General features: G+C 41.9%; 1 protein-coding gene across 2 annotated transcripts in view; it reads left to right on the top strand.

Annotated features, from left to right (window-relative positions):
- Positions 1-482: 482 nt before the first annotated feature.
- CCNI (cyclin I) overlaps positions 483-26,735 on the top strand; it is a 63,032-nt gene continuing 36,779 nt past the window's right edge. Inside the window, exons 1-2 of one of the 2 annotated variants that reach the window (XM_029599815.1) lie at positions 483-822; positions 3,020-3,176. In XM_029599815.1, the coding sequence (XP_029455675.1) occupies positions 3,063-3,176 (114 nt within the window). In that variant the 5' untranslated portion in view covers positions 483-822; positions 3,020-3,062. The remainder of the gene's footprint in view (positions 823-3,019; positions 3,177-26,735) is intronic. The other variant, XM_029599807.1, reaches the window with a different exon arrangement.

Below are 26,735 nucleotides of genomic sequence, written 5' to 3' on the forward strand. Positions count from 1 at the left end.
GCGTGGTACAGTATACAGTCGTCAATATCCCAGCGCTTTGTATGCAGGGAGACGGGCAGCTGCCAATCAGGGAAGGAAGAAGTGGGATTGGCCGATGGAAAGACGTCCCTTCCCTATGGGCTCGCCCACTGAGTTTGTTTTTTGTGTACGTTCTAAGAATTTGAAGCCCCCCCCTTCCCACTCCATCGACCGCGGATCATCCGCGCATGCGCATAGCCTGTGAAGGGGGGCGGGAACGGAGGCGGAGGTTTCACGTCACTGTGACGTAGAACTCATTGGTTCTTCCGCTAAGCTTCCTGTGCCAGCGAAGACGAGAAAAGAAGCAATTGTTGCACGTTTTTACAATTCAAAAAGAGCGAATATTTTAGAATTCCAGGAATGTCGTGGTCCTTGGAGGATCAGTAGCAGCGGGGTCAGGCCCAGGGTCGGATAGGGGCGGAGCGCTATTGAGGACCAGGAATTATTTGGTTGTGTGTATCGCTCCGCGGGCGGCCGGCCCTCGCTCTTTCGCCGCCCCGCCCCCTTCCCCTCCGGCTGCAGATCCCTGCGCAGCTTCTGCCCTAGTCCCCCCGCCAGCGGCTTATTTTTTTATTATTTAATTTTTTTTTTCTATAAATTCTCCCCCTCGACTTATAAAATATTTTCCTTCTCCGCCCCCCCCGCCCCTTCCCACCGAAAAGATGAATTCTGCCGCCTCCAGCATGGAAGGAGGGATCTGAAGATTAATTATAATTATTTTACAGAAACGTATATTTTATGTTATTTTTAATGGACCGGATGCTCGCGCGATGCAACTGTGAATCTTCCAGCTTTGCAGGGGAGGTAAGGAGGGGGGGGAGGGGGTGTGTGTGTCGGGATGGGGGTTGATGGCGCTGTCGGATTCTCTGATTGAACCCCCCCCCCCCCCCCCCCCCGATTATTTAATATTTTATTGTATATGAAGAGCTAAGAATGTGGGAGGCAGGCAGATGTCACAACCCCCACCACCATTCTTCTTTTCTCATCTGGGCTGTGGGTCTTCCTCTCTTTGTCTCTCTCCTTTTTGGCTGTAGCTGGGATCTAATAACACTCGTAATAGTAGGTAGGGTTGACTCCTGTACATAAATGCAGGACGGGGGGCGTGTGTCCTGAGGGGTTCTTTTCCTCCCATAAATATAAAAAGGAGAAAAACCCTTTATTTACTATCAGGCCCAGAAGCTCTTCATTACATAAGAACGATACCAGAGGGTTCAGGCCATCCAGTGTGAAATCGGTGCCTGTGACAGCTGCACGTCTGAACTTAATGCAAAGCACAGCCACCTTTTGTGTGTAGGGGCTTTATCATTTTTTATTAACATACTCCTCTGGCCAGCACCTGGATGGGAGTTATTGAAGGGCCTTTCCACCGTGCACACCAGCCTTATACCAGATATACGGGGGGGGGGGGAGTGTCAGCCCACTTTGCTGTTTCATTGGCTGACTGCTGTGGGGTATATATTAGAATAAGCTAACAAATGTTTTATGATGCAAAGTTTGGGGATTTCCGAGGTCCCTGGGTGAGGTAATAGGGACTTTATTGAGCCCTAAAACGTCTACCTTCAATGTTTGTCATCCCAGTTAAAGGTACTGCCTTTGTGCAACTATTTCCCTTGATTTTTTTTTTAATAAGAGTGCATGGCAAGCCTTGATAATTTGGTTCTTCAGTCAGTATTTAGGCTTTTTTTTTTGCAAAATCTTTCAGGTTACTCTATACGTTTCTTAGTATTTCAGAGTTGTGATGAGGGTATTTTTTTCTTCATTCCCTCACTAACTCTTAAACAAAGTTTAAACTTTTTTTTTTTTCAGAGGTGAGGGCAAAACTGACCTTTCAATTGCTCACAATTGTGCGTTCCCTCTGTTGAAAAGGGTCAGTTGGAATCTCGGTTAAGCCTGTTGCCCTTTTTATTAGAATTTCACCCCATGGCAGCAGCTGTTCCTTCGTGTCCTGTCCAGTGTGAAACCAGACTTTAGGTGTACAATTTCTAAGAGATCCCAAAGCATCAGGGGAGGTTCAGCATGTCTTATATCTGGACTGTGTTGCTATCTATGCAAGGTGGATCACACCATACCACAGCTGACTGGGGGAGGGGGATTTTTCTCTTTATGAAAAATAGAATGAGCCTTATTTCAAAAAAGGACTTCTCATTCTGTGCATATGGAAAAAAAATCTTTCTTGAATAAAAGGCCCACCATACGTTATAAGATAATGTGTGGTGTGGGCAGTCTTTCTTAAGTAGTGTTTCTGCTCACAGTTTTGACTTGCTCATCATGTGATTGCTGCACTCTGTGACACTCTGTATGCCAGATGACATGGCCCAGCCACTTGGGAATCCTTGCCACCCCCTCCTCCCCAAAAAACTGGAGGGAAATCTCAGAGAGAGGGAACACCCTCTGCTGCTTAATAGTGTTAGTATTCTCTTTCTTCCTCCTCTGTATTCTTGAACCAGGGCTGGTGCAAGGATATTAAGCGCCTCAGGTGAGTCTTTAGCCTTGCGCCCCCTGTCCAGGCCCTGGCTCCATTCCCGACCTCATTCACTCACAGGCACCCTCTCTTACACACTCTTAGATTCCTTGTCTTATTCACACATGCACCCTTTTGCAGGCTCCTTCCCCCATCTCTCACATGGCTGCTGTTTGTCGCCCCCTAATGGCTGGAGCCCTAGGCGACCGCCTAGTTCTCCTGTTGGGATGTGGCGGCCCTGTCTTGAACCCATCACTTCTGTGGTGAGCTCAAGCTGGGCATGGGGTTGTGACAGTTTGAATAGTAAGAAACACTGCTTGCAGCATATACTGGTCTATGGTATGGATTGTTTTTCTCCCCTGCAGAGTATTACACTACACAAGGGAGAAAACTTCAAGCATTCTGATCCCTTTAAAGTTGCAGACCATCAGCTGCCACAGTGATCTGTGTGTAGGGGTCATTAGAGGCCATGTCTGATTCTAGCAGAGTTTTGTGATTCCATCTACTGACACAGATTTTCTTCACATTTTGATTTTGCAGGTAGCTGTGTACAGTAGGGTGGCAGGCGTATCTGAGGGTTACCATGAAGTTTTCAGGACCCTTGGAGAGCCAGAGATTGTCATTTCTTTTAGAAATGGCAATCTCTAGAGAAGCCCAGATGTGGAAGGTGTACGTGCCTAAAACGCCAACTGATCAGGTAAAGCGCTGCTATTCACAGGGAAAGCCCTCTTGGATGTGCATTGATGGTTTTATCATATTAGTCAATTTACTACATTTTTTTTTAAATTTGGTATTGAAGGGTTACATAAATTTTTTCATCTTCAGGAAGCTTGTCTTGTTGCCTGCCTGTCTGATTGAAAATGTCCTTCTGGACAAACACATGCGGGATCTTTCTGAAAAACTGCAGAGTACTAGTTGGCTGTGTTACAGCGGGTCAGACATACCAAGCCATTTACCCCATGTACTGAAAGTGGCAGAAACCTCTTAGCTCATCAGGCTCCCTGTCTCTGGGGTTTCCTCAGTGAACGTTCCGATTTCCCTATCGTCTTGTTAGTGGTTGGTTAAAATGACTGCTGAAGCTATGATTCTTCTTGCAGTGTGTAAGAGATTTTGTGCAAATATCTGGTAATGTTGGCATTGAATAGTTGGCGTTGGGCATGATAAGGGAGGAAGTGGTAGGAATGAGCTGTGAGTGGAGAGCAGGGAGGTATGAAAGTCGCGTAATGAAGCTTCTGTTTGGCTGCCGCTGTCTGTGTTATGTCCCCCGAAATATTATAACGCCAGCGAAGATGGGGGGGGTTCTCCACCCCCCCTGGTAAACCTCATCTCCTTTACCAAGAGTCACTGCAATTGGTCAAAAGGACTTCTTCCTCATCGTGATATACCTTAAGAGAGAGGGAAAAGTAATACACAGAATAGTATATCTTAGCTGACTTTCAAAAGCAAACAATTTATGCTTGCAGTACAGGATGCAGCAGTACCTTTTGCTCGCTAAATAGTTTATTTGCAGTGACTTGGAGGCTGAGAGCAAGATTGGAATTTCAACATATCTCTGGATCCTGAAAGCTACAACAGGGACTCCCAACTGGGCAGGGAATGTTTTCCGACTCCTCCTAGCCGTTTCACCTTGCTTATGTAAATTTGTCTCATCTGAACATGCTATGGCTGTGCAGGTGAGCTCAATATGCTAAGCCGGAACGGCTCAGATTGCCTTGTAATGGTAATATTAACCTCCCATTAATGGGCTCGTGAGAAAATCTGTGGCAGCATCTCCTACTCCTTCCCTGAGGGCGGTCATTAGCGCAGTCGCAGCAGTTAAGATGCTGCTTTACAAGCACATACCAGTGAGCTGGCCTCTGACAAGTCGCAGGAGGAGCTGGAGTGGTGTCACTGGTTTCTTTTTAACTGGAGCTCCAATTCTGCCTTTGCTGGGGGGTGTGTACATTTTTTGTGTTCATGTTCAAGAAGAACACATTTCTCTTCTTGTTAACACCTCCTTTCTTCCCCCCCCCCCTCCTGCACTCCAGGAAGTTAGGCAGCGTTGCTGCTTTCAAGGAGGAAATTCTCTGTAAAGCTCTCTGAGACGGCAGATTGTGTCCTTTGGCTTTTCTGTGGTAATTTGTTTCACTGAAAGGTCAGAGAACACCTTAATAGAAAACAATCCCATTTGCATGCTTGTATGTATTGGGTAGGTAACGAATATTGTTTCTAGAAAGTATTTCTCAACCTTCGCTCTTGTATTTGTAGCTTTTGTCTGCTTGCCGTTAAACGTTTATCTTTTGAGCACCTGTATTTTGAAAGGTTTGGAGAATTTGGAAGTGATGCATTAGTGGTTTTGTGTGTTTGACTGGATTATGGCCTCCTTGTTCTGCAAACATTTCTCACAGCCTTTAAATTTTGCTTATGAGATCCTAGACCCTTAGGGGGCTTGTGAAACTTGCCCCGGAGGAGAGATAGCATCCAGGGCAGTCTGTTACAGGCCCGTGTAAAGTCTGGTGGATTAAGTTCTCACCGTCACTCATTTTTATATAACATGGGTTCATTCTTCCCTCTTTTCTTACTTTGGATGCTTTCTTGAGAGGATCTTCGCAGTTTCCAGTTGTATGTTGGACTTTTATACATGTCTTAATTGTGTTGGGTGTACTGTGTCTAAAAAGCATTGCTCCTTTTGTTCTAAAGCAGCCAAGAGATTCTGCTGAGACTCATGTTAAGGAGGATGAAACAGATTAAAAAGTAGTACAGGAAAAAAAAACCTGACCATGTTTGCCTGCAAGTTTTCATCTAAAATACGTGGTAGGGAAGGAAGGCAGCAGTGCCTTAGGTGTACCCTTGAATGAAGCAGGTTGAAAGGCCATAGATTTTTAATGTGTGTTAGGGAGGTGCGGGGATTTGTTCCCTATTCCTATGTGTTTTTGGTGCTGTTGAGGAATTCTTAGTGTGTTTGTCCCCAGTTAATACCTAAATTCTAACCTCTGTGATCGCGCTGGCATAGGAACAAACGGCCCCATACTGCTGTCTTCCACCAGGAAGACTGAGAATTTCAAATCTACAGTGGATCTACCAAGAGGCCTGGGGAGCCTCCCATTAAAAAGCAGAGCTTTCTACATTGTACGATTTTTGACTACATCATTAATCAAGTCAGCACGTTCCTGTGTGTGTAAAAAGGATAACGATTATATATATATTTTTTTTTTTTCAAATTCCCGCCATGTTAAAAAAAAAAAAATCGTACTTCTGTTTCAGCCATTTCACCTTCTCAGGTGGACACTTTTATGTTTTGAGCCCTTTTTGGAGACCTAGGGCTGTGAATCTTCTTTGATTCTCCATCTAATAAAAAGACAGTGCCCTTGGAATAAGCTTGGGAAAGCTTCTCCCTGCCTGTTTGTAGAGATGTGTGACCATTTCTAGCCCTCTGATAAGGAGGAGTGCCTATGGGTTTACTCATGCTAGTCAGGAAGGGGAGGGTCTGCTGGCACAGGTGCTGAGTGTATCAGCAGAAGAATGGATGTCATTAAGGAAGTGTTTAAGATTGGAGGAGTGCTCATGCTTAATGACCCACAACTATCCCGACTGACTGGTATTGTAATGGGAGGGCATAAGAGATGACGGGCACAAACGTTATGACTGAGTCATGGGATTGCAAAATGAAGTTGGTTCAGATTTGCTTCCAATGAACTTTAGTTGGGCTTTAAAAAGATTCAGTGTATGGAACACCTTGCCTCAGGGAGTTGCAGGTCTGCTTTTATTTCAGGAGCTCTGAAGGACTGGGCCTGGACCATGAAAAGTAGTAATTTAGTCATACAGAACAAATGAAGTAAAAAAAAAAAACAACCCACAACAAACCCCTCACGTATACAACAAATAGAAGCAGTGTGTTTCTTTTTCTTCCACTTTTGCAGCTCTAGTGGGTGGCAGGTTACAGGTGGCGTTTGTGGCTACATCCTGGAAGTGGGTTGGTGGGATGGCATGTTTCAGTTGTGTAATTGATTTATATGTTTGCGTTGTATAGTGCTGAGGACATGCTTGTGTTTGGGCTTTAGATATATAGAGCTTTGTTACACTAAAAGATATTTGTATTACTGTTCTTTTCTGTTTGCTTGTAGTTTATAAGTTCTTGAGCACTTGATGTATTGTTCTCAATTGCCTTCTTACTGTTAGTGTGTATATGTGTGTGTATATATATATATATATATATATATATATATATGTATATATATAATTTATTTATTTTTACATCTCCTGCTCTTTTGTACTTCCAGCTCAATCAGAACCAGGGCTGGTGTTTGGTACCATTCACGACTACCCAGGGGGATTTTTTTCTCTATTTTATATTCCCTTTCTGCTTGTGTTTAGGCCAGCCCCTGCCATGATGGGCCCGGGCCTTTCCGGAACCTGCAGTCAGGAGTCGTGAATCTGGTAATTAGGTGTCACCCCCAGCCCTGGCTGACCTGGAAGGTCCTAAGCCATTGAGCCAGCCTGGCTGAATTTGTTTCATATATTACACACACCACAGGCATAAATAGAGATCAGTTTTCTAACTGGCAGCAGAGACCTCTCTCTCTCTCGCTCAAGAACTTTCCAAAAATGGAAGTTGAGAAAAAAATGTAATCTTGTATTCTTTCTTTCTTTCAGCTGTTTCTTTGGGTTCTTGCAGTAACTTTTCCTAACTGTGAAACCTCAGAACTGATGAATATTTAGAGCTTGATTTACTAAGGCTTTTATCCTATTCTATGTCTAGGGGGTGGGCGGGGAAATAAGCTTAGTAAAACAGGCCCACAACTTGTTAAAATGTTTGAGAGGGTTTTGTGTGTTTTTGGAGGCATTGAGCCACTCGGAGACGACATGAAGACAAGTGCTGAGAATAACTTTCTGTAGGCCTGGGCCTCTGGGCGGCTCTTACTTCATTATCACACTTAAGCCTTATAAGTGAGTCTATGGTTTTGCAGTGGCGCATTTTGAGGAAGAAGTTTGGGTTCTCTGTGCTAAAACTGGAAAAAAAGTGGTGAAAAGCCTGGTGATGCACACAGACCTGTGGGGGTTTTTTTTTTTTTTATGTCAGATGTGCTTTTATTTTGAATGTGTTCAAAGACCTTGATTTCGGAAAGTGTTTCAAGGGGCTGGTTTGATCTTCCAGCAGCATTAGTGCTGTATTCTGGTGAGAGATTCAGCTTCCCGGCCTTGAGAGAGAGAGAGGCACCGGAGGGAATCTCTGCCTAGTATCAACATCCATTGTGCAGCCAGAGGCTTCATGGAGAGCAGCTTCCAGGACGGGGCGGCCAGTGTCTGCGGCCTCTACCTGCCGGAGATGGAAGGATTTTTGGCTCCTCCCCCTCCCCTCCTGCTTATGTCAGCTCCTGGGGCAGCTGCGCATCATCTGGGGGGGGGGGGGGGGGCAGAGCAACGGGGACAAAAGCTGTTGGTACAGGCCAGCGGGTCTGATGGGAATATGGAAGTAAATATGGCTCAGACTAGAAGAACAGGATCCTACAACATGTAGGAGGTTTGATTTTGAAGAAGTGATTTTTCAGGTTAAGTTGGTTGCTCAGAGCATCAGTACCTGTTTGAAATCCCAAAGGTAATAACACTAAACTCATCTTTTTTTAAAATGTTCATTTATGGAAACGTAAAAAGGGTGTTTCCTGTGAGGTAACACATCCTGATAGGAAGCAGATAGCCTGACTCCCATGATGTGCTGTTTATATATCTGTATTTTACATAAAGCATCAGCTGCTTTCCATTGCAGACTGAAACACAAGTGCCCTTGGTTCCTTTCCCTGGAATGGAAAGCATGTGCCAGGCCACCTCCCTCTTAACCTCTTTGCAAAACAAGATGCATATCTGAAGGATTATAAACACAAATGAATTATAATTAGGCCTTCTAATGCTAGGCATTTATACACTGTAAATTTAGGTGTTCTTGGAAAGTATAGGAAATTGTGGTTTCTAATGCACCAACCTGAGGCACGTACAGGTGATATTAACAGTCACACAGGTTACATGACGTGAGAAATACAATGCGGTTGAGCAGAGAAGGATAACTATGTTGTTTATCTGGACTGGGTAAACAAAAATGTAAAACATGAAAAATAAATGAGTCGTTCTCAATTTGTAAAGTAAGTATCAGACATTTATAATGTCCAGGGTGTATTTATTGCAAGCTGGAAAGAATGGAGAAGTGAAAAAAGGAAAAAAACAGAAGCACTTTTCAGTTGGCATATATCTCTGTTTGTGTAAATAATTCCTTAAGCATTTTTATTCAGTGGTAAAGGAATATAAATTCTTAACTTAGTTTGGTTCTGTTTGAGCATGATTAAAACAGAAAAGTTGTGCGTTTTCTGCTCAGCAGGCTACCTGGGGCGGCAGTGTGTGTAGCCCTTGGGGGCGGAGAGAGCCATAGTCCTTGCACGACAGTGACATCTAGTGGCTGGATTTAGGGTCCTTGTTAACCTGGTTCTGGAAGGAGCTCTTGTGTGTGTGTGTGTGGCTCCCAACTGAAGACTATTGCTGTGATAACTGCGCTGAGAGCTGGGAGAGGATAGAAAATAAGAGAGAAAAATCCCTGGGTTGCTTCAAATGAAGGCTGATAGGTGCCAGATTCCAGCCCTGGTTTGGTTGAGCTGGAAGCCCATAAGAGCAGGAGGAAAATGTCAGGTGCTTCCCTCCCCCTGCCTCAAAAAAAAGATAGTTTAAAGGTAATATGGTAACATAGTAGATGTTTGCAGCTAAAGAGCAATTTAGCCTATCCATTGCCCCGTTATTCCTGTCCACACTGCTAAGGATATATCGCAGCTGGTAGCATATCACTCTTGATCCAAGTTAGTTTTAGCTCTGTCTCCTTGGCTCTCTGCCATCCTGTGAAGGTAAGTATAAAAGTTCCCAGGCCTTTCTACCATCATATCTTAGAACCAGGCAGTGTAATAATCTAATTGGCTACCAAAATTGGTGAGGCTGTTGTCCGCCCATCTGGCTGCCTGGGTCTCTGTGGCCATGCTGGTCAGTCCCCATGCCCCATCTGCTCGTTGCCTGGCAAGAGCACCGCCTCACAGTTAACAGTGCTAAAGCTGTGACTGATCACTGGATGCTGATGTTGTTGTTAAAGATATATTTATTTTATTTCATTCACTTATATGCCGTCCTGTTGTTTTCAGTCACGGCGGTTCACAGCAAACAACAACTCACATTACTTTCAAGTAGTACAAATTAAAAATGTAAAATAAAAGACAAAATACATGTCAAGAACCATATTTGTTAACAGATTGTCACTCTCAAAGGTTTGAACGAAAAGACATGGGTTTTTTTAGAATTTTATTTTTTTTTTTACATCTTCAGTTCTGTTGGCTTGGTGGTCCCACAATCTTGGACCTCCTACCCTCACTTAGATGGGTGCTCTGAAGTGAGGGTACACTCAATAAAACCTTTATCTGCAGATCTTAAGTTGTGTTGTGGGGTATGAAAGTGCATTGTAGCACTTGTATAATTTTGAAGGAGCAGCTGAGTCCAGTCCTGGAACCGACTCACAGGATAATGCCAGATGCCTACTTGCTGGACTTAAAAATGAATCCAAAAACCATCATTGCTTGTATCCCTTGAAAGCAGGTGCAGGATATATCAGCTTGCCTGATGCTTGTGGTATTCCTCCCTATGCTCTGATCTGACTCTAGGCCCTGTTTGTTTTTAGATAAGTTCTGTTCCCTATTTTGTTGAACTTGGCTTCCCCGAGGGCATTCTTCAGTTCTCCACGCTGTATAAGTCTGTGTGATGAGGCTCAGCACAGCAGAGTCACGGTCTTCTTTAGATTCAGAATTTGTGGAAGGAGGAGCTTTCCCAAATTTTAATGGCAGGAATGAAATAAAGCAAAGCAAAAAAGAAGGCTCCGAGGGACTTAATTTAACTGGCAACAGTTAAATTAAAAGTTGTGCATTAACAGCAATGGTGATTTCAGGTAGGTAGAGTACACTTGCTGAAGTTGTTGCCATTTCTCAGATTATTTTATAGTGTTTTGGTTGCCTTAGAATTTGTGTTTTGAAACCCAAGCTCCTTCATGTCAGTTCTGTCTTCAGGAGCTCTGAGGACTGAGTGGATTGGGGAAGTGAACCAGTTACCACTTTTAACTGACACCAGGTGGACAATCTGAGCAGCGTTGACTCAGATCAGAAGAGACGGCTGGGGGGGGGGGGTATGATAGAGGTGTTTTAAAATCATGAGAGGTCTAGAATCGGTTATTTACTCTTTCGGATAATAGAGTAGGGAGCACTCTATGAAGTTAGCATGTGGCACATTTAAAACTAATCGGAGAAAATTCTTTTTCACTCAATGCACAGTTAAACTCTGGAATTTGTTGCCAGAGGATGTGGTTAGTGCAGTTAGTGTAGCTGGGTTTAAAAAAGGATTGGATAAGTTCTTGGGGGAGAAGTCCATTACTTGCTATTAAGTTCACTTAGAGAATAGCCACTGCCATTAGCAATGGTAACATGGAATAGACTTAGTTTTTGGGTACTTGCCAGGTTCTTATGGCCTGGATTGGCCACTGTTGGAAACAGGATGCTGGGCTTGATGGACCCTTGGTCTGACCCAGTATGGCATGTTCTTATGACTGAAACTTGTAGGGATTGGCAAATTGCAAATGGCACATTCTGCCCCAGTAAGTCCCTTCGAGTAGCCATCCTAGGGGATGCAGAAGAAAACGAGGAAAATGCTGGAAGCCTTATACCTTCTGGCCCATCCAATCTGATTTATTCTAAGGATAAGTTCTAGCTGCCAGCCACAGAATGTGACCACCTGCAAGGTTTCTCCTTATCCGGATAGTCTTATTGTTCTTGCTCCTTTGTACTCCACCATCTTGGTTAGAAGAGCATATTCGATCCCCACTTAGTTCCTTCCAGCACCCACCTTTCCTAGGTCTGACTAAAAAGTATTAAAAATAAATTTGAAAAACAAAACTAGCAATACGAGCCTGGCTCTTGGCTGAACATCCGGCCTCCTGGATCTCGTGTCAAACCTGCCTGACAGTCCTGGCCTCATGAATGTGCGCATTTCTGTTAAGCCTTCTAGGTTTTTTTGGGGTTTTTTTTTTTTGTCTTACTGAAATTTTAAAAGCTTCTGTGCATTTTTAATATCACTTTTTCTCATGAAATGCAGACTCTGAAAGCAGAAGCAGCAGCCAGAGACCAAGTCACCATCTGGTTGCTTTCTGCAAATCTGCTACTTCCTTTTATGAGAAAGTTTAAAAAAAAAAAAAAAAAAAAAAAGAAGTGTCTCTTTGCACACATGCTTCGCCTATTATATGTGGATTTGGGTTTTAGATTTAATTACTCGCCTTTTCCAAATCAGAGTGTGAGGCATGTTAGAATTCAAATTCTGTTATTCTTTCCCCATCCAAGAGGACTTGCAATCTGTATTGTATCCGAGGCAATGGAGGATGAAGTGACTTAGCCAAGGTTGCAAGGAACATCAAAAGACTGAGGATTTGACCCCTGGTTTTCAGCCTGCTGCGCTAACCACTAGGCTATCAAAAAAAACCCCCACATTTGGCACCAAATGTGGTATTGCCACTTTAAAACGATGTAGTGTAGTAGAACACCTCATCTGATGAACGTTTGTTCGTATGCATACTTAGTCTTGTGCATGTGGGCTGGCAGGGTATTCTCTCTGTGCAGAAGTATGCAATGCTTGTCACAAGCAGTTAGAAGTTGCCAGAATGAGCTCCATTTTGTTATGGTCTGTTGTATTTTCTTGGTCTGTTTGCACTCGTTCCCCTTGGGTGGGAATGTTATGCTTTGAGTGGTTTTTTGGCTTTTCTTTTAAGTACCCAAATCTATCTGGAGGTTCTTTATCGTAAATTGCTGAGCCAGCATATTTGCAAGTGGACCCAAACTGCACACTGTTGTACATTCCTGAATCTGTTTGCAAAGACTTGAAAGTTCTGGGGGTAGGCTCTTTAGCTGAGAAGGACAATGGAATTGACCGTGCACGGGGAAAGCAAGAACAATCATTTAAAAAGATATGTAGTTTCAGTCCATTTTAAGAACATAAGATATGCCATACTGGATCAGACCACGGGTCCATCAAGCTCAGTATGCTGTCTCTCAACAGTGGCCAATCCAAGTCACAAGTACCTGGCAAGTACCCAAATATTAAATAGATCCTGTGCTACTGATGCCGGCAACAAGCAGTTGCCATTCCTTATTAATTAATGGCAGTTTATGGACTTCTCCAGGAACTTATCCAAACCTTTTTTAAACCCAGCCACACGAACTGCCTTAACCACATCCTCTGGCAATGAATTCCAGAGCTTAATTATGCATTGAGTGAAAAAGAATGTTCTCTGATTTGTTTGTTTTAAATGTGCTACTTGCTAGCATTTTGGCTTTTTCTCGTCTGCCCTTTTGCTTTTGTGGTATGTTTACTTTATTTCTGCCTAAGGACTACATTTAATGACGATGAAATTCTCAAAAATAGTGTCATCTAAAATACTGTTTCTGAAGACTATCTCAGAAGTGACCAGGGTGGCTTTGTAAATAGAGTTCTGACCGGCAGGAGAGACGACTTCCAGGACTGCCAGTAACAGCCCTTTTTCATCGGGCTGCAGAATTCAGTTGGTTTGTATGCAAGAAGCGTCTTCCAGCTGCCTGTTGTACAGGTTTTTCTCAGTCTGCTAAGATCCGTGATTGAAGTTGCACACAAAGAAATTACATTAAACTGGTCGATCCAGCGGGGAGCGTTTCCTCATGGGAGACTTGAGTACAACGTCACGATCCATGCTGTTGTCAGCTGCCCAGGAGCGACCTTTGGACTCTTCCTTCATTGTCTGGGAATGTGCAGTAAGGTAAAGGCTGCAGATTGTATTTTTGTGCACTCACTCCCAGTGGGTCAATCAGAAATAGCACCTTAGTGTTTTCCTGCAGTAGGCAGTTGCTTTTTAAGGCCACGGTGCCACCCCACCCCAGTCACTTAAGAACGCAGATAAGTAACTATCTAAATCAGCAGTGTTATCGAAGAAGTGATTTTAGATGATGCCCTTGGCAGTCACGAAAAATGGTGTCAGAGCTCTCTTTTCAGTCTGTTTGTGGTGGTGTGTGTTTGGTTTTTTTTAATTTCTGAGGCTGGCTTTTGTAAAGAACTCCTCCTAAGTCATTCTGAACCTTACTAAACGGGAGCATGTCTCTGCTAATTCCCCATCAGAAACTCATGTAGGCCTCACACCCATACATATAGGATCTGATTATATCAAGAACAGTTGGAGAGAAGGCTCTGAGACGGAGAGAAAAACAACAAACCACAGGGCATGGCTGTAAAACTGCATGCCTTGGATTTTCCATCAAGGCCCCAGACTATTCCCCTTAGATATCCTTATGCAATTTGTATACCCCAGAAAATAAACAGAAGCTTGGAGACGGTGAAAGATGATTGTGAGATGGATGAAAATATATAGTGGCGAGGTCGAGCTGTAATTACCGGGAGGCAAAAGAAGCGGGTGAGCAATCTCGTGTGCGGGAGATATGGCGGCCACACTGGCTGTGATTAGCAAGGAACCCCCTGAACTCCAGCTCAGAGATCTTGGCTGATATCAGAGTTTTGTGGAAAGAATTCAAGAGAAGCTTTCAAGTTGTAAAGTCCTCCGTTGCTGAAATAAGTGAGAAATTAGATTGTTTGGACCTCTGGGTGGAGGAGCTAGAGCGGTGGTGATTGAAGATTGGAAGATGAGTGCCTCAAACTCATTAACTGAGTCGCGTAGACAGATAATGATGCTTCAGAATAAAGTAATGGATATGGAGGATAGATCTCGGAAGAGCGATGTGTGAATTATGGGGGTTATCAGAAAAGCTGGAATGATCTATCCTGGAGGCTTTTGTTCAAAAACTGTTTAAAGAAATACTGAGACAAGACAGCACTCCCCTGGACTTTCCTCTGGATCGTGTTCACAGGATGCTGGGGAGCAGAAATCTAATAGCAGACAGAACTCTACTGGTTAAATTTTGTAGCTTTCAAACAAAGGAGTGGGTTCTGAGGAGGGCCTGAGAATTAGAACTTATTTATTTATTAAAATTTCTATACTTCTATTTGGTGGAACCGTCATATTGGTTTACATAGCTTCATAAAACAATTAAAACAGAATATCGATTACAAACAATATACCAACAATGCTAAAAATTTATGACCTCCATTACAATTTATAAAAAAAACCAAACCGAAAACATGTAAAATTGAACATTCAACAGTCTGACTAATTCATCTTCTCTTCACATTTATCGCCGTTTAGTATTTGTTTCACAATTATTGTCACCTTCATTGAATACCTGTTGGAAAAACCATGTTTTGACCTTTTTTTCTGAACGTTATTATATTTGTTTCAAGTCTAATTTCGACTGGTAGATTATTCCGGATTTTTGGGGCAGCAAGTGATAGGGCTCTTTCTCTCACTGATGTTAACTTCGCTGAAACCATCGAGGGAATAGATAGTAAGCCTTTGTTGGCGTATCTTAAGTTTCTTTGGAGGATGTGTGTGCCCGTATTGCGGCGTTCAGCCATTCCACTTTTTCCCCATGTACTGCCTTATGAAGACTGCATAAGGTTTTGAACTGTATTCGCTGTTCAATTGGTAACCAGTGGAGTTCCTTCAATATCGGCGTGATGTGTTAATATCTATTAATTTCATAACATATTAGTTGATAATTACCTAGTTAATCTCTATCGCTCTTACTCCTACTTCACTTATTCCTAGCTACACTAGCCCCCAAGTTCAATACCCCTGTTTATTGTAACTTTGATTTTTCGACCTTTCTTATTTATGTTTACTTGGTTTTATTTTTACTTCTGGTTTCCCCTGTTCCATGTAAACCGGCCTGATATGAATCCCATTCATGAAGGCCGGTATAGAAATGTTTTAAATAAATAAATAAATAAAATAAATGTGTTCTTTTCTGTTGGTACCTGTTAATAATCTTGCAGCTGAATTTTGCATAATTTGTAAAGGTGGAATTGTTGAGTGGGATAATCCGAGCAGTAGGGCGTTGCAATAATCGATGGATTGAAAGATTAGAGCCTGAAGCACGGTTCTGAAATCTTTTAGCTTTAGCAGGGGCTTTAATCTCCTCAATATTAGCAGTTTATAGTATCCTTCTTTCGTTTTGCTGGCAATGTGATTTTTTAAAGGTTAATTCTTGATCTATGTAGATCCCTAAGTCTCTAATTGAAGATGCCATCTTAATTTTGAAAATTCTCATAATTAAAAGATAGGTTACTATTATTTGGTGATATTTTCCTTTCTAAAACTATTATTTCTGTCTTTGCAATGTTGATGCTGAGTTTCAGTTGGTTGAGAAGTTTAATTACATTTAGATAAAGTGATACTAATAGAGAGAGCCTTTCAATTAATATTGGTAACTGGTATTACAATCTGTATGTCATCAGCATACAGATAATAATTTAGATCAAGTCCTGATACTTGGTTATCGGGACCATTGGGTGTCTATTTTCTCTGACTACAGTTCTGAGATGCAAATAGAGGAACATGGAAGTGGGGGAAATGCTGTATGAAAGAGAGATGCAATTTAATTTAATGTACCCCACTAAGTTGGCTGACCTGTAAGGGAGAATGGAAGGCCTTTGCTCCTGGAGGCCATTAAAGCATTTTTGAAAACATTTGCTAGCAATGGCAGTGATAAGAGCAGCCCAAACCAAAGTTGCTCAGAAACAGCGCCATGCTCTGGGGAAAATCTGGCAGGAAGTGATGGCAGATGGAATGAGAGTCAGCGGCCCAGAAGTTTGCCCTCCTCTAGGGACATGGATGAGAGGCCTGAATTTTCAGCTTGTAGGGTTCCCTCACTTCCGATATAAAAATGAGCAGTGCTGAAGACCAGGAGTTGATGACTGAAGATCTGCCGAGGTGAGTTAGAAATGAGCACTGAGCAATCTCCTCCTGTTACTTATTTTTACTTAAACCATTTTATATTCCGCAATTTCCGTATTGCTCAATGTGGATTACAGTAAAACATACATAATAAGATACTGTATTTTACAGTTTTATGATGTATGTATCATAGTAATGACAGCAGATAAAGATCAAATGGTCCATCCCGTCTGCCCAGCAAGTTGCTTATGGTGGTAACTGCTACTCTGCGCTGGTTTCCCCCATGCCCTCTTTCTTCATTTCTGGCATCTAGCCTCTAAGGGTCTGTAGTGTTTATCCCATGCCCTTTTGAATTTGTTTACTGTTTTCGTCCTTGCCACCTCTTCTAGAAGGGCATTCTAGGCATCCACCACCTTCTGTGTGAAGGAATATTTCCTGATGTTTGTTTAGTTACAAGTATTTCTATACCATCCTTCTTGGGGAGATCAGGGTGGTTTACATGGTTTATAAACATACACAGTATAAACTCTGAACAGTGTTAAATAAAACATGATTTACTCTTGCTAAAGGGGGTCTATTGCCAGTATTTGGTGTGATCTTTAATAGGTGAAAACGTACTTGGCAAAGTTACAAAAAAATAGCTTTAAAGCATTCAGGAGGTGAATGCACCGCAGGTGCTCCACTACCGTGGCTTGTAAGTTTTCACACTTTTTTTGTATATTTTTCACATTCTGCACTGTCTAAAAAAAAAACCAAATCAAAATGCACAAAAGTAGGAATCCTTTTCGCTGATTTATACAACATATTGTACACTTTTATCATGAAAGAACAATTATAGAAACATTCCAAAAGCAATTCTAGTAAGAAAAAAAAAGAGGATAACTTTCAAACAACTGTGTGCGGTGACCATGTGCAGATTTACGATAGTATTTATATGCCGTGCTTACTATAAAATACACATATCTTTACCCCACAACATATGCGGGTATATATGCTTACACGCGAATATATTCAGTGCATTGAAAGTGAGTATTTCAATGCATTGAATACGCATACTTTTCCTACATATTTAAAAAATTAACACACATATACTTTACGTGAGAAAGTAAAGGAGTTACTTGGGTAAATTGGGATTTGTGCACATAATTTAAATCCACCAGTTTTACCAATTACTCCACCAGTTTGCCCAAGTCCTTCTCCAGACCATTGAGCCCCGGCTCTTCACCCAGATCTCCCCTGCCCAATAGTGCACAATAAATACATTTAATATCACTTATGCAAGACAATTATCAGATGTATGGTAAACTATGTAACTTGCAAATATAGGTGCGTAAGTGTCTTTTAAATAGCAATTGTGTGCATATGCTGGCTCCCCCTCAAAACGGCCCTACATCACCTGCTTTTTACGCATGTATATGTGCACGTGAAAGGAAAAATGCATGCATTTGATGTTTATAAAATAGCATAACTTAACAGACCATGGTCACCTACAATTAATTTGATTGGACTAATAGACAAATATGTGATAATTATGTAAAGAATACCTTAAAGTCCAGAAATCTCATATTATGGACTCAGCGAACCAAAGTTAGTTTGACCCTCATAATAGGCTTCATCCTATAGTCTTGGAAACAACTTTAGGACTCCGCCTTACATTTAATCATCGGTCAGTCACTATTCAATTTTTTTTTTAGGTTATTTTTCATTTCCCATTACTTGTGCAATTAAACTGTGATCCCTATACTTTCACATGTGCTGTGTATATAAATAATAGCTTGAAACGAAAGTGGAAAAATTCTTCAAATAACTTCACCACATCACTTAAATTTGCTCCTGCGCTGAATAAGAAGCCTTCGGCTCTACAGAAAATGCCTTCTGCTACGAGGAAGCTGTGCCGGGCAGAGCTTCCTCGTAGCAGAAGTGATGTGGTGAAGTTATTTCCATCAAGCAATTTTAATAGGGTCTATTTGGCTAAGCTTCATCAACTTTTGTCTGTACAATTACGAGACATTTTGGCATTAACTTCTCTGCATAAGTAAGTAATAGCTAAGCCAATTTAGACACTATATTGTGGACAAATTCCATTTTTTCACAATATTATTTAAATCTAGTACGTTGAATTAAGTTTTTTAATTTTGGTAAAACAAAAAAAACAAGGGGGAAGGTGGTATGTTCATGATTAGAAAAAGAATGTGGGCAACCTGGATGATACCCTTTGATTCAATTTTATGAAACAACCACCACTCTATTAAAACTTTTTTTTTTATAAAATGTTTTTTGAACTCTGTGTGGGTCATAGAAGGGTTGAACAATTAAACAATATACCCTTGGTAAATTACAATTGTAGTAATGTGGGTTTTTTGAAAATCAATTACTTTTGGTATTACCTACATTTGCGGTTGTTTTGTTCTTTGGTTTGTTCAGAGCTGTGCGGCTTGAGGGCAATGCCCTGTACAAGGTTAAAATTGAATGCTTTGAAAATGACTTAGATGCCTTTTATTTGAATAAAATAATAAGCCGGAAGGGTTTCTGGCCTGGCAGCTGAGAAATAGGAATTTAAAATGGGAGGATACTAAAGCAAGATCATCAAATGAAACAGTCAAGGACTTTAAAAATTTCCACGCAGCTTTGTTTTTCACAGGGGAGGTAGATAGGGAGGAGGTTAAGAGAATTTTTGAATGAGGTGGAAGACCGAGAGCAATTAGATTGCCCCATCACAATCATGGATGTTCTGGTAACCATTAAGAAGGTAAAAATGGAAAAAACTTATGGACATGAATGTCTTCAGTCTACAATATAAGACATTTTCTGCATGGCTTGCTCCCATAATGGTGTAAGTCTTTCAAAATATTCTAGTTTTAAGCATGCCTCTATAGCAGCTGTGCTTAAGGAAGATAAACCTAAAGAAAGTTGTACCTCTTATTGCCTTATTTCTTGGATAAATACAGACATGAAGATCTTGACAGAATGCTGACAAATTTAGTCAGGTGAGCTTTATCCCAGGAAGGTACTCTAGTGATAATATGAGGTTGTTAGAGCTTTAGGCCTGGAAGGGATACGTGCAGGTTTAGTCACTCTGGATGCCAAGAAGGCTTTTGATAGGGTTGATTGGCGATTCATGGAGAAGATGCTAGGAGAGATGGCATTCAATTTGGGCAGCAACTTCATAAAACATTTTCTCTTCATGTAAGCTTCCCAGAGCAGAGATCGGGGATAATAGTGTCTTCTGACTTTTTAAAATCTGCATAGGTGGGGACAGCAGGGGTGTCCACCAGGGCCAGTGCTAGCTTGCTGCCCTGTGCGGACAATTATTGTGACACCACCCTCTCCTCCTCCCCCCCCCCATACACACACTTCATTCACTCTCTGTCTCAGGCCTGCCAAAAAAAGGCCACTTCCTTCCAGCGACCTAAACTTTAAACACTGTCACCTTTTACCCTCTGGATCTTCACCCCCTTCCCTGGAACCCATTGCTAGTGCAAGAGTATTAGGTGCCCTAGGCAAATCTTATACCCTTGCACCGCCACCTCCTGCTCTTGCCATGTACACAATTAAAAATTATGCATTTATAATAGATTTTATATGAAAATTAATATTCAAAGGACAGTCTTCTGAAGTAAAATAAATATCACAAATATTTGCATACATTTCTCTGGTGCCAACCAGAAAACCCTAAGATACTTGGAATCCATATGGCATTAGGGCTACTGTATTGCGTGTTAGGTGTGGGCTTGACCCTCAGAAAGCCATGAGTATTTTACAATTAAAATATAATAAACCTCCCACACCAAAACAGCTTTAACTGCCAGCACTTAAAAATGTAACAACCCTACCTATGAAAAGGCAGCACTGCAGATATTACACCAGGCCCTAAAACACCAAAACACCTCATATTAGGAAACAGAACAAACCAAGCTGTTACAAATTTGTACATGCTAGCAGAATCTCTCAACTCAGTCACACATGCAGTACACAAACAGACCCTCACCAAATACAGGAAAAAGAAACCATAAAGTATAAATAGAAACATGCAGGCAAAAACTGAATAGGAAAACCGCATCAAGTTGGTCTCTATGCAGTGTAAAAATGAAAAACAGAAACCATCGCCAATCCTCAGACACAAAACAAAATCAAGACATATAATAAATACATTAATCATAATAGTATAAACAAACTAATAAAAAGAATATTTCAAAACAGCTAGTGAGTTAAAAACTCATAAACAATTTGTTTCCATTTCTCAAATACCAATAAAATATTTCAGAACAGCAGACACAAATAGCATCCAAAAATTAAAACTAAGGATAAAATAATTCATGCTTACCATATCTGGAAACTTTTGATTTCCAATAACTCAGATTTTTGTGGATCAGTGAGAGAGGGATGCATAAACTTTCTCCTCTCTCGTGCATATGCTCACTCCATCTTACATGCGCATGCTCACATGCACATACTCCCTCTCTCTCTAACACATGCTTACACATGTTCCCTCTTACATATACATACACACACAAGATCCCATCTTTCTCACAGATACATGTGCAGACACACCTGCACACACTCGCAAACATGGCTCTGCAACTTCCTCTTGTTTGCTGTGTGGCCCTGTGCTCCTCCTTCTTCACCGCACGGCAGATAGAGAACTGCTGCGTGGCCCTACGGCTCCTCCTCTTCGCCACGTGGCAGGTTGGGAAGCGCCGGACGGTGGCACCAGCAGCTCACTAGGTCTTGTCCTCGGGTAGCTGCCCCCTCTAGGCTGCCGCCCTGTATAAGTGCATGGCTTGCACAGTGGGTTGCACCAGCCCTGATATCCACTGTCCTCTCTGTTCTTTGCCCTGGTGGTTGAACCTTTATCAAAGCACATCTGAAGATCATCTGATATCAAGGATATCTCTGGGTGTGGCTTAGAACTAAAAATGCTGCTGAAATATTGTTATACTTAACCACCTGGAGACCTCTGAGCTGGCATTTTTGGTTTAGAGAAATTTGGAGCTTTATCTGGATGCAGAATTAATAGAATTTCAGATTTATATCTCTTCAACAAGCATATAGCCAGTAACTTAGACTGGTTTACTATTCCTTTAAGTGGACTAATACACAAAGGGACAGTAAGAATAGGTAAATTGTATCACCTGAAACCCTGCATAAAGGTATAGATGGAAAAGGTTACTCATTAGTTGGATAGGTAGAGCTAATGCAGTTAGGATGAATTGCCTCATGCTTTAGATCTCTTTACAGTGTTGCTTTCAGATCTTCCAGCATCATTCTTTAGGTCTCTTAATAAGATTGTCACAGGTTTTGTGTGGTCACACAAACAAGCTACAATCAGTGTAAAAACCCTGCAGAGGTCCAAAGAAGAGGGAGGTATTAATTTACCCAATTTCCATTGTTACTATCTAGCATCTTTATTTAATATCTTAGCGCAGAGGAATAATCCATCTATAGACCATTTGTCACCATCAATCCCCATCTGCAATAATGAGACTTTGGCAGTGAAGTACTCGGCTTATGATTCAGAATCCTACCTTAGGGACACTTTCTCAGTTGTTGGTTGATGACTTTTTTTTTTTTTTTTTTACACATGGCTTGCATTTAAGTATTTAGTTTGCAAACCTTCCCCGTTTTATGCCTTTCTTCAATTAAGAGATTTTGCAGTGAGAGAAGGAGCTTGATATATATTTCCAGGAAAAGGCTGTGTTTCAAAAAATGTCATAAGAGTTGCATAAGTAAGCTATAATGAAGCTCTTCTCCGGAGTCAGAATGAGTGGCCAGTGGTGGCCATAAATTTAAAGGAGCTCATTATCCCGTTTGAACAAGAAGAATGGGACTAGATGCCGAATGAAATATGGCCTTGCTCTTTCTGCAGATGTAATTGAGCAACAATAATAAGATCTTTGTAAGGGCCTATTTGACTCCAGTTAGAATGAAGCCAATTGACAGTGAGAATTCAGACTTGTGCTGGAAATGTTGCAAAGCTAGACGTGCACTTGACACACATTCCTGTCCCATCATTCAGAACACTGGGGTGGTGATAAAACATTTTTGGGATAAATTTGAATTTGGACTCTTAAGGTATATATCCCTATGATATTAAATTCTTTCAAAAATATCCGTGCTGGACCTCATTTCTTGTCAACTGCTACTAAATTCCCTTTGCGTTTTGCAGATTGTCTCCATTTCAATCACATTACTTAACTTATGAACCACTCCTGCATCGATGGCACATTCAGGCTTTTCCCAATCAGTAAGAATTATTCTCCATCTGATTAACTGAATATTTTTTGTAATCCATTGATATCTCCATCCATCTATAGCAGCAGTAGATAAAGTTATGAATTCATATAACTGCACTTTAGGCATCTAGTTGAGTAGGTATGAAAAGTAGTCTGGGAACTGATTGAGATGAGGGAGGATGATACAGAAGAAAATGTATATAATGTGTATATTTTGTCTTGCTCCCTACCTAGAGCATTTTCTTCTGTAGATTTTTTTTTAAGAGATGATGCTAAGTTGAAGTATGTTTCTAAGGAGAAATAAGTTTAATATACCTGAACTTGACTTAGTGATATGCCATTTTTGATGTGTGATTTGTTGACCTGTATCCCAATATATGTAGCAACTATTAAGGGTTTAAGTAATGTAATGGACAAGTTTCCATAAAATTTAAGCTTCAAATAAAGCTGGGAGATCTAGGAATAACAAAGGAGGAAACAGTGGATGGGATGGGAAAAATCCTAGGCCCCTAGAGACTAAAATTTGACTTTCACCTGTATGGTCTACACAGGAAAGGAGATGCTTCAATTGTGTCCTGAGGTGGCCCCTGCTGCTGGACTGCACAGGCAAGGAGATGCTGCCAGTACCTGAAGTGGCTTCTGCTGCTGAGCCACACAGGAAGGGAGATGTTGCTACGGCCTTGAGGCATCGTCTGCCATCTGCATGTTGAGAGATCAGAACTAGACTAAGGCTTGAGAAGCTGGGGAAGGAAGGGGAGAAGAGTCTTAGGGGGAGTAGGACACAAAAGCAAAAAACATAAATACCCCACCTTTTCATAAAGCAGCCCTCCCCACCCCTCATACTATTCCCCCCCAAATGAATAAATAAAAATAAACCAAAAGTCGGCAAGAAAAAGAAGCCATATGAAAAATAAACAGAAAAGGAGGGGGGAAAAAAGAAACTAACATCTAAGAAGGTCATTTTCCCTTGGTTTTGACTAACTCAGGTTTTCTAAATATCTTGTTTCCGTTGATAAGCAGACTGAATTAGTCATTACATGTGGGCGACAACATCTGGCAGCACCAAACAGAATTGTCTCTCCAAGCTGTAGAACTTTGAGCTCTGCTGAGCATGTGGGGGAATTCCTGTGTGGACATTGCCTTGTGAACCTGCTCAGGCTTTTTTTGTCCAGGCTAAAGCATGGACGTACTTTAAATGCTACCAAAAAAATAAAAAAGAGAGAGAGTTTTTCTCTGGCCAGAAGAAAGTCTGTGGTGATGAGGGAAAGTCATGTCCCTCAGTCAGCCACGATTTATGCTCTTGCTGTCTGGGACCAGATCATGATCGAAAATACTGTGGATGGAAGTCACTGTGCTCACAGCATTCCAGGGCCTTGTGCATGGGAAAGCTTTGTAAATCTCTCAGGAGTGCCAGTAGATCGTCCTCTCACTGTGCAGCATAGTCTGCCTCCTTGGGAAAACCATTGAGCCAAAGCCATTCCAAAGACCACAATGTCCAGTTCAGCTGCCTGGATACAGTCAAGATTGAGGCATCACTCCTTTGAGCTAGCCCTATCTGTGTCGAAGAAGCATAAACAATCTTCATGAGGTGCGTTGATGCTGGCTTCATCGGGCCATCCCTCTTTGGCCTTGCTGGTGTCCTCGAGCATCGACTCAATTGAAGTAATTGATGCATCCAAAGCATGCCTCAGACGCAAGGTACTTTGGCACACCCTACAACAATGCATGATGCACCAATGCAAGTCGTACCAATGCACTTAATACATCTTGACTCTTGCGAGGCAGCGATGTCTTCTCTCCTCAGCTACTGGTATACCCGATGCAGGCCATGATGCATTCAACACATATTTTACTCCATGTTGTGCTTGGACCATCCTTGAGCATACAGCCTAAAAAGAGCTCACATTGCCCAGAGATTCCACATCTTTCCTGAGATCCAAGAGGATTGCTTACGCAACAATTTACTAGCCATATAAGATTTGTGAGGAAAGGAGTCGGATTGCCCTTACCTTCTCCATTAGTCAGATGACTAACACCCCCAAGATTGGTAGTGGAAGGTCTTCGATTGCAAATAGCCAATCCTATCTATCTGTTAGTGCTGCTGTCCTCGAATAAACCATCTATTACTTTGCAAGAACCAGTTCTAGTTTCAGAAGAAAATGTTCTTCCGCTTACACCAGACCAGAGGACACAGCAGTCTTGTGACTATGTTGCAGGATTGGTGAGGAATTTCTTTGCCTTGCTTACAAAAGAGACAGAATGCTCCAGCATGTCTTTTCAACTCTCTCTTTGGCAGTTCCTCAGTCTGGAGTCCCAAACTCACTTTTGTATGTGTTTTCATCATCAGAACATCATATTAGAGACTCTTCATCAACACATTCAATTGCAGCAGAGACCTGTTCAGAGGCAATAAACAAGGCTGATCCTCTAAAACCTGAACCAGAACATCCTCCTTCCCCCTTCTTTGCCACTAGAATCCTGGCTGAGTGAGCCATACCTCTAGGATTGAAAGAGGAATCCACTGAAATACTGTCAGATTCTCTGCCCGATCTTCTGGAGCATTCTTCTCCCCGGAAGACCTCAAATATTCCAAATGTATTGGAAAATTGGCAGAGGCACTGTGGGTATTCATTAGGACAAAGACCCAAGAAAGGAACTCCTTGGTCTGCTACAGATTCTGGATATGTCAGCTGAACCTGACACCATACCAGTTCATGATATTCTTAAGGCATTACTCTTGAAGTTGTGTGAAGCACCTATATCTTTTGCCTTACCACTTCTAGAAAGCTGGAACTCAAATTAAGTCCACAGTCTCCGGGATTTGGCATAGTACACCTGCCACACCAGTCTGTAGTAATGGAAACTGTTATGAAAAAAAAAAGACATATATATTCAGTTCCCAAGCAGGAAAAGATCACAAATTTCTAGACAGTTTTTTGGCAAAAGAACATTCCAGAGCGTGATGTTCGCCACTCGCATTGTTAACCTCAGTTCTACATAGTGCAATATAGTTATGATTATCTTCAAAAACTAAAGCCATATCTATCATCCTCTGATCAGAATACCTTCCCTCAGCCATTCTGGGATGCAAAGGAAGTGGTGCGACACCTCCTTTGTTTTTGTCTGTGAATCCTTTTATTCTGCTTCACGTGCCTCTGCAACCTCTATTAAAGCATGATGTATGGCAACGCTACGAGCCAGTTCCATTTAAGAGGACCTCCTGTGCTTGGAAGACAATTTTTTCGGAGATAAATGCTGAAAACTGGCTCCACAGATAAAAGAGAAAAATGTGACAGTACAATGTCTTCCTGGCACCAGAGCAACCTGCTCAGTCGCAGCATCCATACTGTTCTTGTAAATGTCCTTATTTTCATAGATGACCGTAACTACCTTTTTTCAGTAGTACCAGCTCCCACCTCTTCCAGCCAGACTTAGACCACAGGAATGCCGTTAGCCAAAACAACCCAACAAACCCAGCCTAACCCAGGGCCCAGTTTTTGATACCACAGTAACATAGTAATGAAGGCAGAAAAGGACCAAATGGTCCATCCAGCCTGCACAGCAAGTTTCCTATGGCAGCATCTGCAGCAACATGCAGGCTACCCCGCCTCTCTCTAAAGCAGGCCCATTCAGTAAAGTCCGCAGGAGAGCCGGTTCTCTGAGGCGAGTGCCCGCTCTCCCGATGTGCACCCAGGCACCTCTCCTGGGCGGGCGATTCTGTATTTACATTAGGGCCCACGATAATAAGGAGGCGCTAGGGACACTAGCTTTTCAGCAGTCCTTCCATACCTCTGGGGTCAGACCCGGCTCTTCTATCTCAAAAGACAATGGGACTCTCAGTCCAATCTTTCATGCCTCAGTCTCTCTGAGCTTGGATGTTGGCCATCACAGAGCGCTTAATCTTAATTTTCCATCGGAGATTGACAAAAAATGGTTTCCTCTAGAAAACTTCAACTAGCAAAATCTATGCCTTCAAGTGGAAAACATTTTCCATCTGTTGCCAACATGATTCCAAAGCCTTTTCATGTGCGCCTCAGCAACTTTTACAATACTTGCTTCAGCTCTCACCACTGCCTTAGTGAGAATACATCTGAGCACTATCTCGGCTTGCCACACCTTGTTGGACAACAAACCAGTTTCTATACATACGCTTATTTTGTTTTTATGTCAAAGC

The sequence above is a fragment of the Rhinatrema bivittatum genome, chromosome 1 (assembly GCF_901001135.1).
Source record: "Rhinatrema bivittatum chromosome 1, aRhiBiv1.1, whole genome shotgun sequence".
NCBI lineage: Eukaryota > Metazoa > Chordata > Amphibia > Gymnophiona > Rhinatrematidae > Rhinatrema > Rhinatrema bivittatum.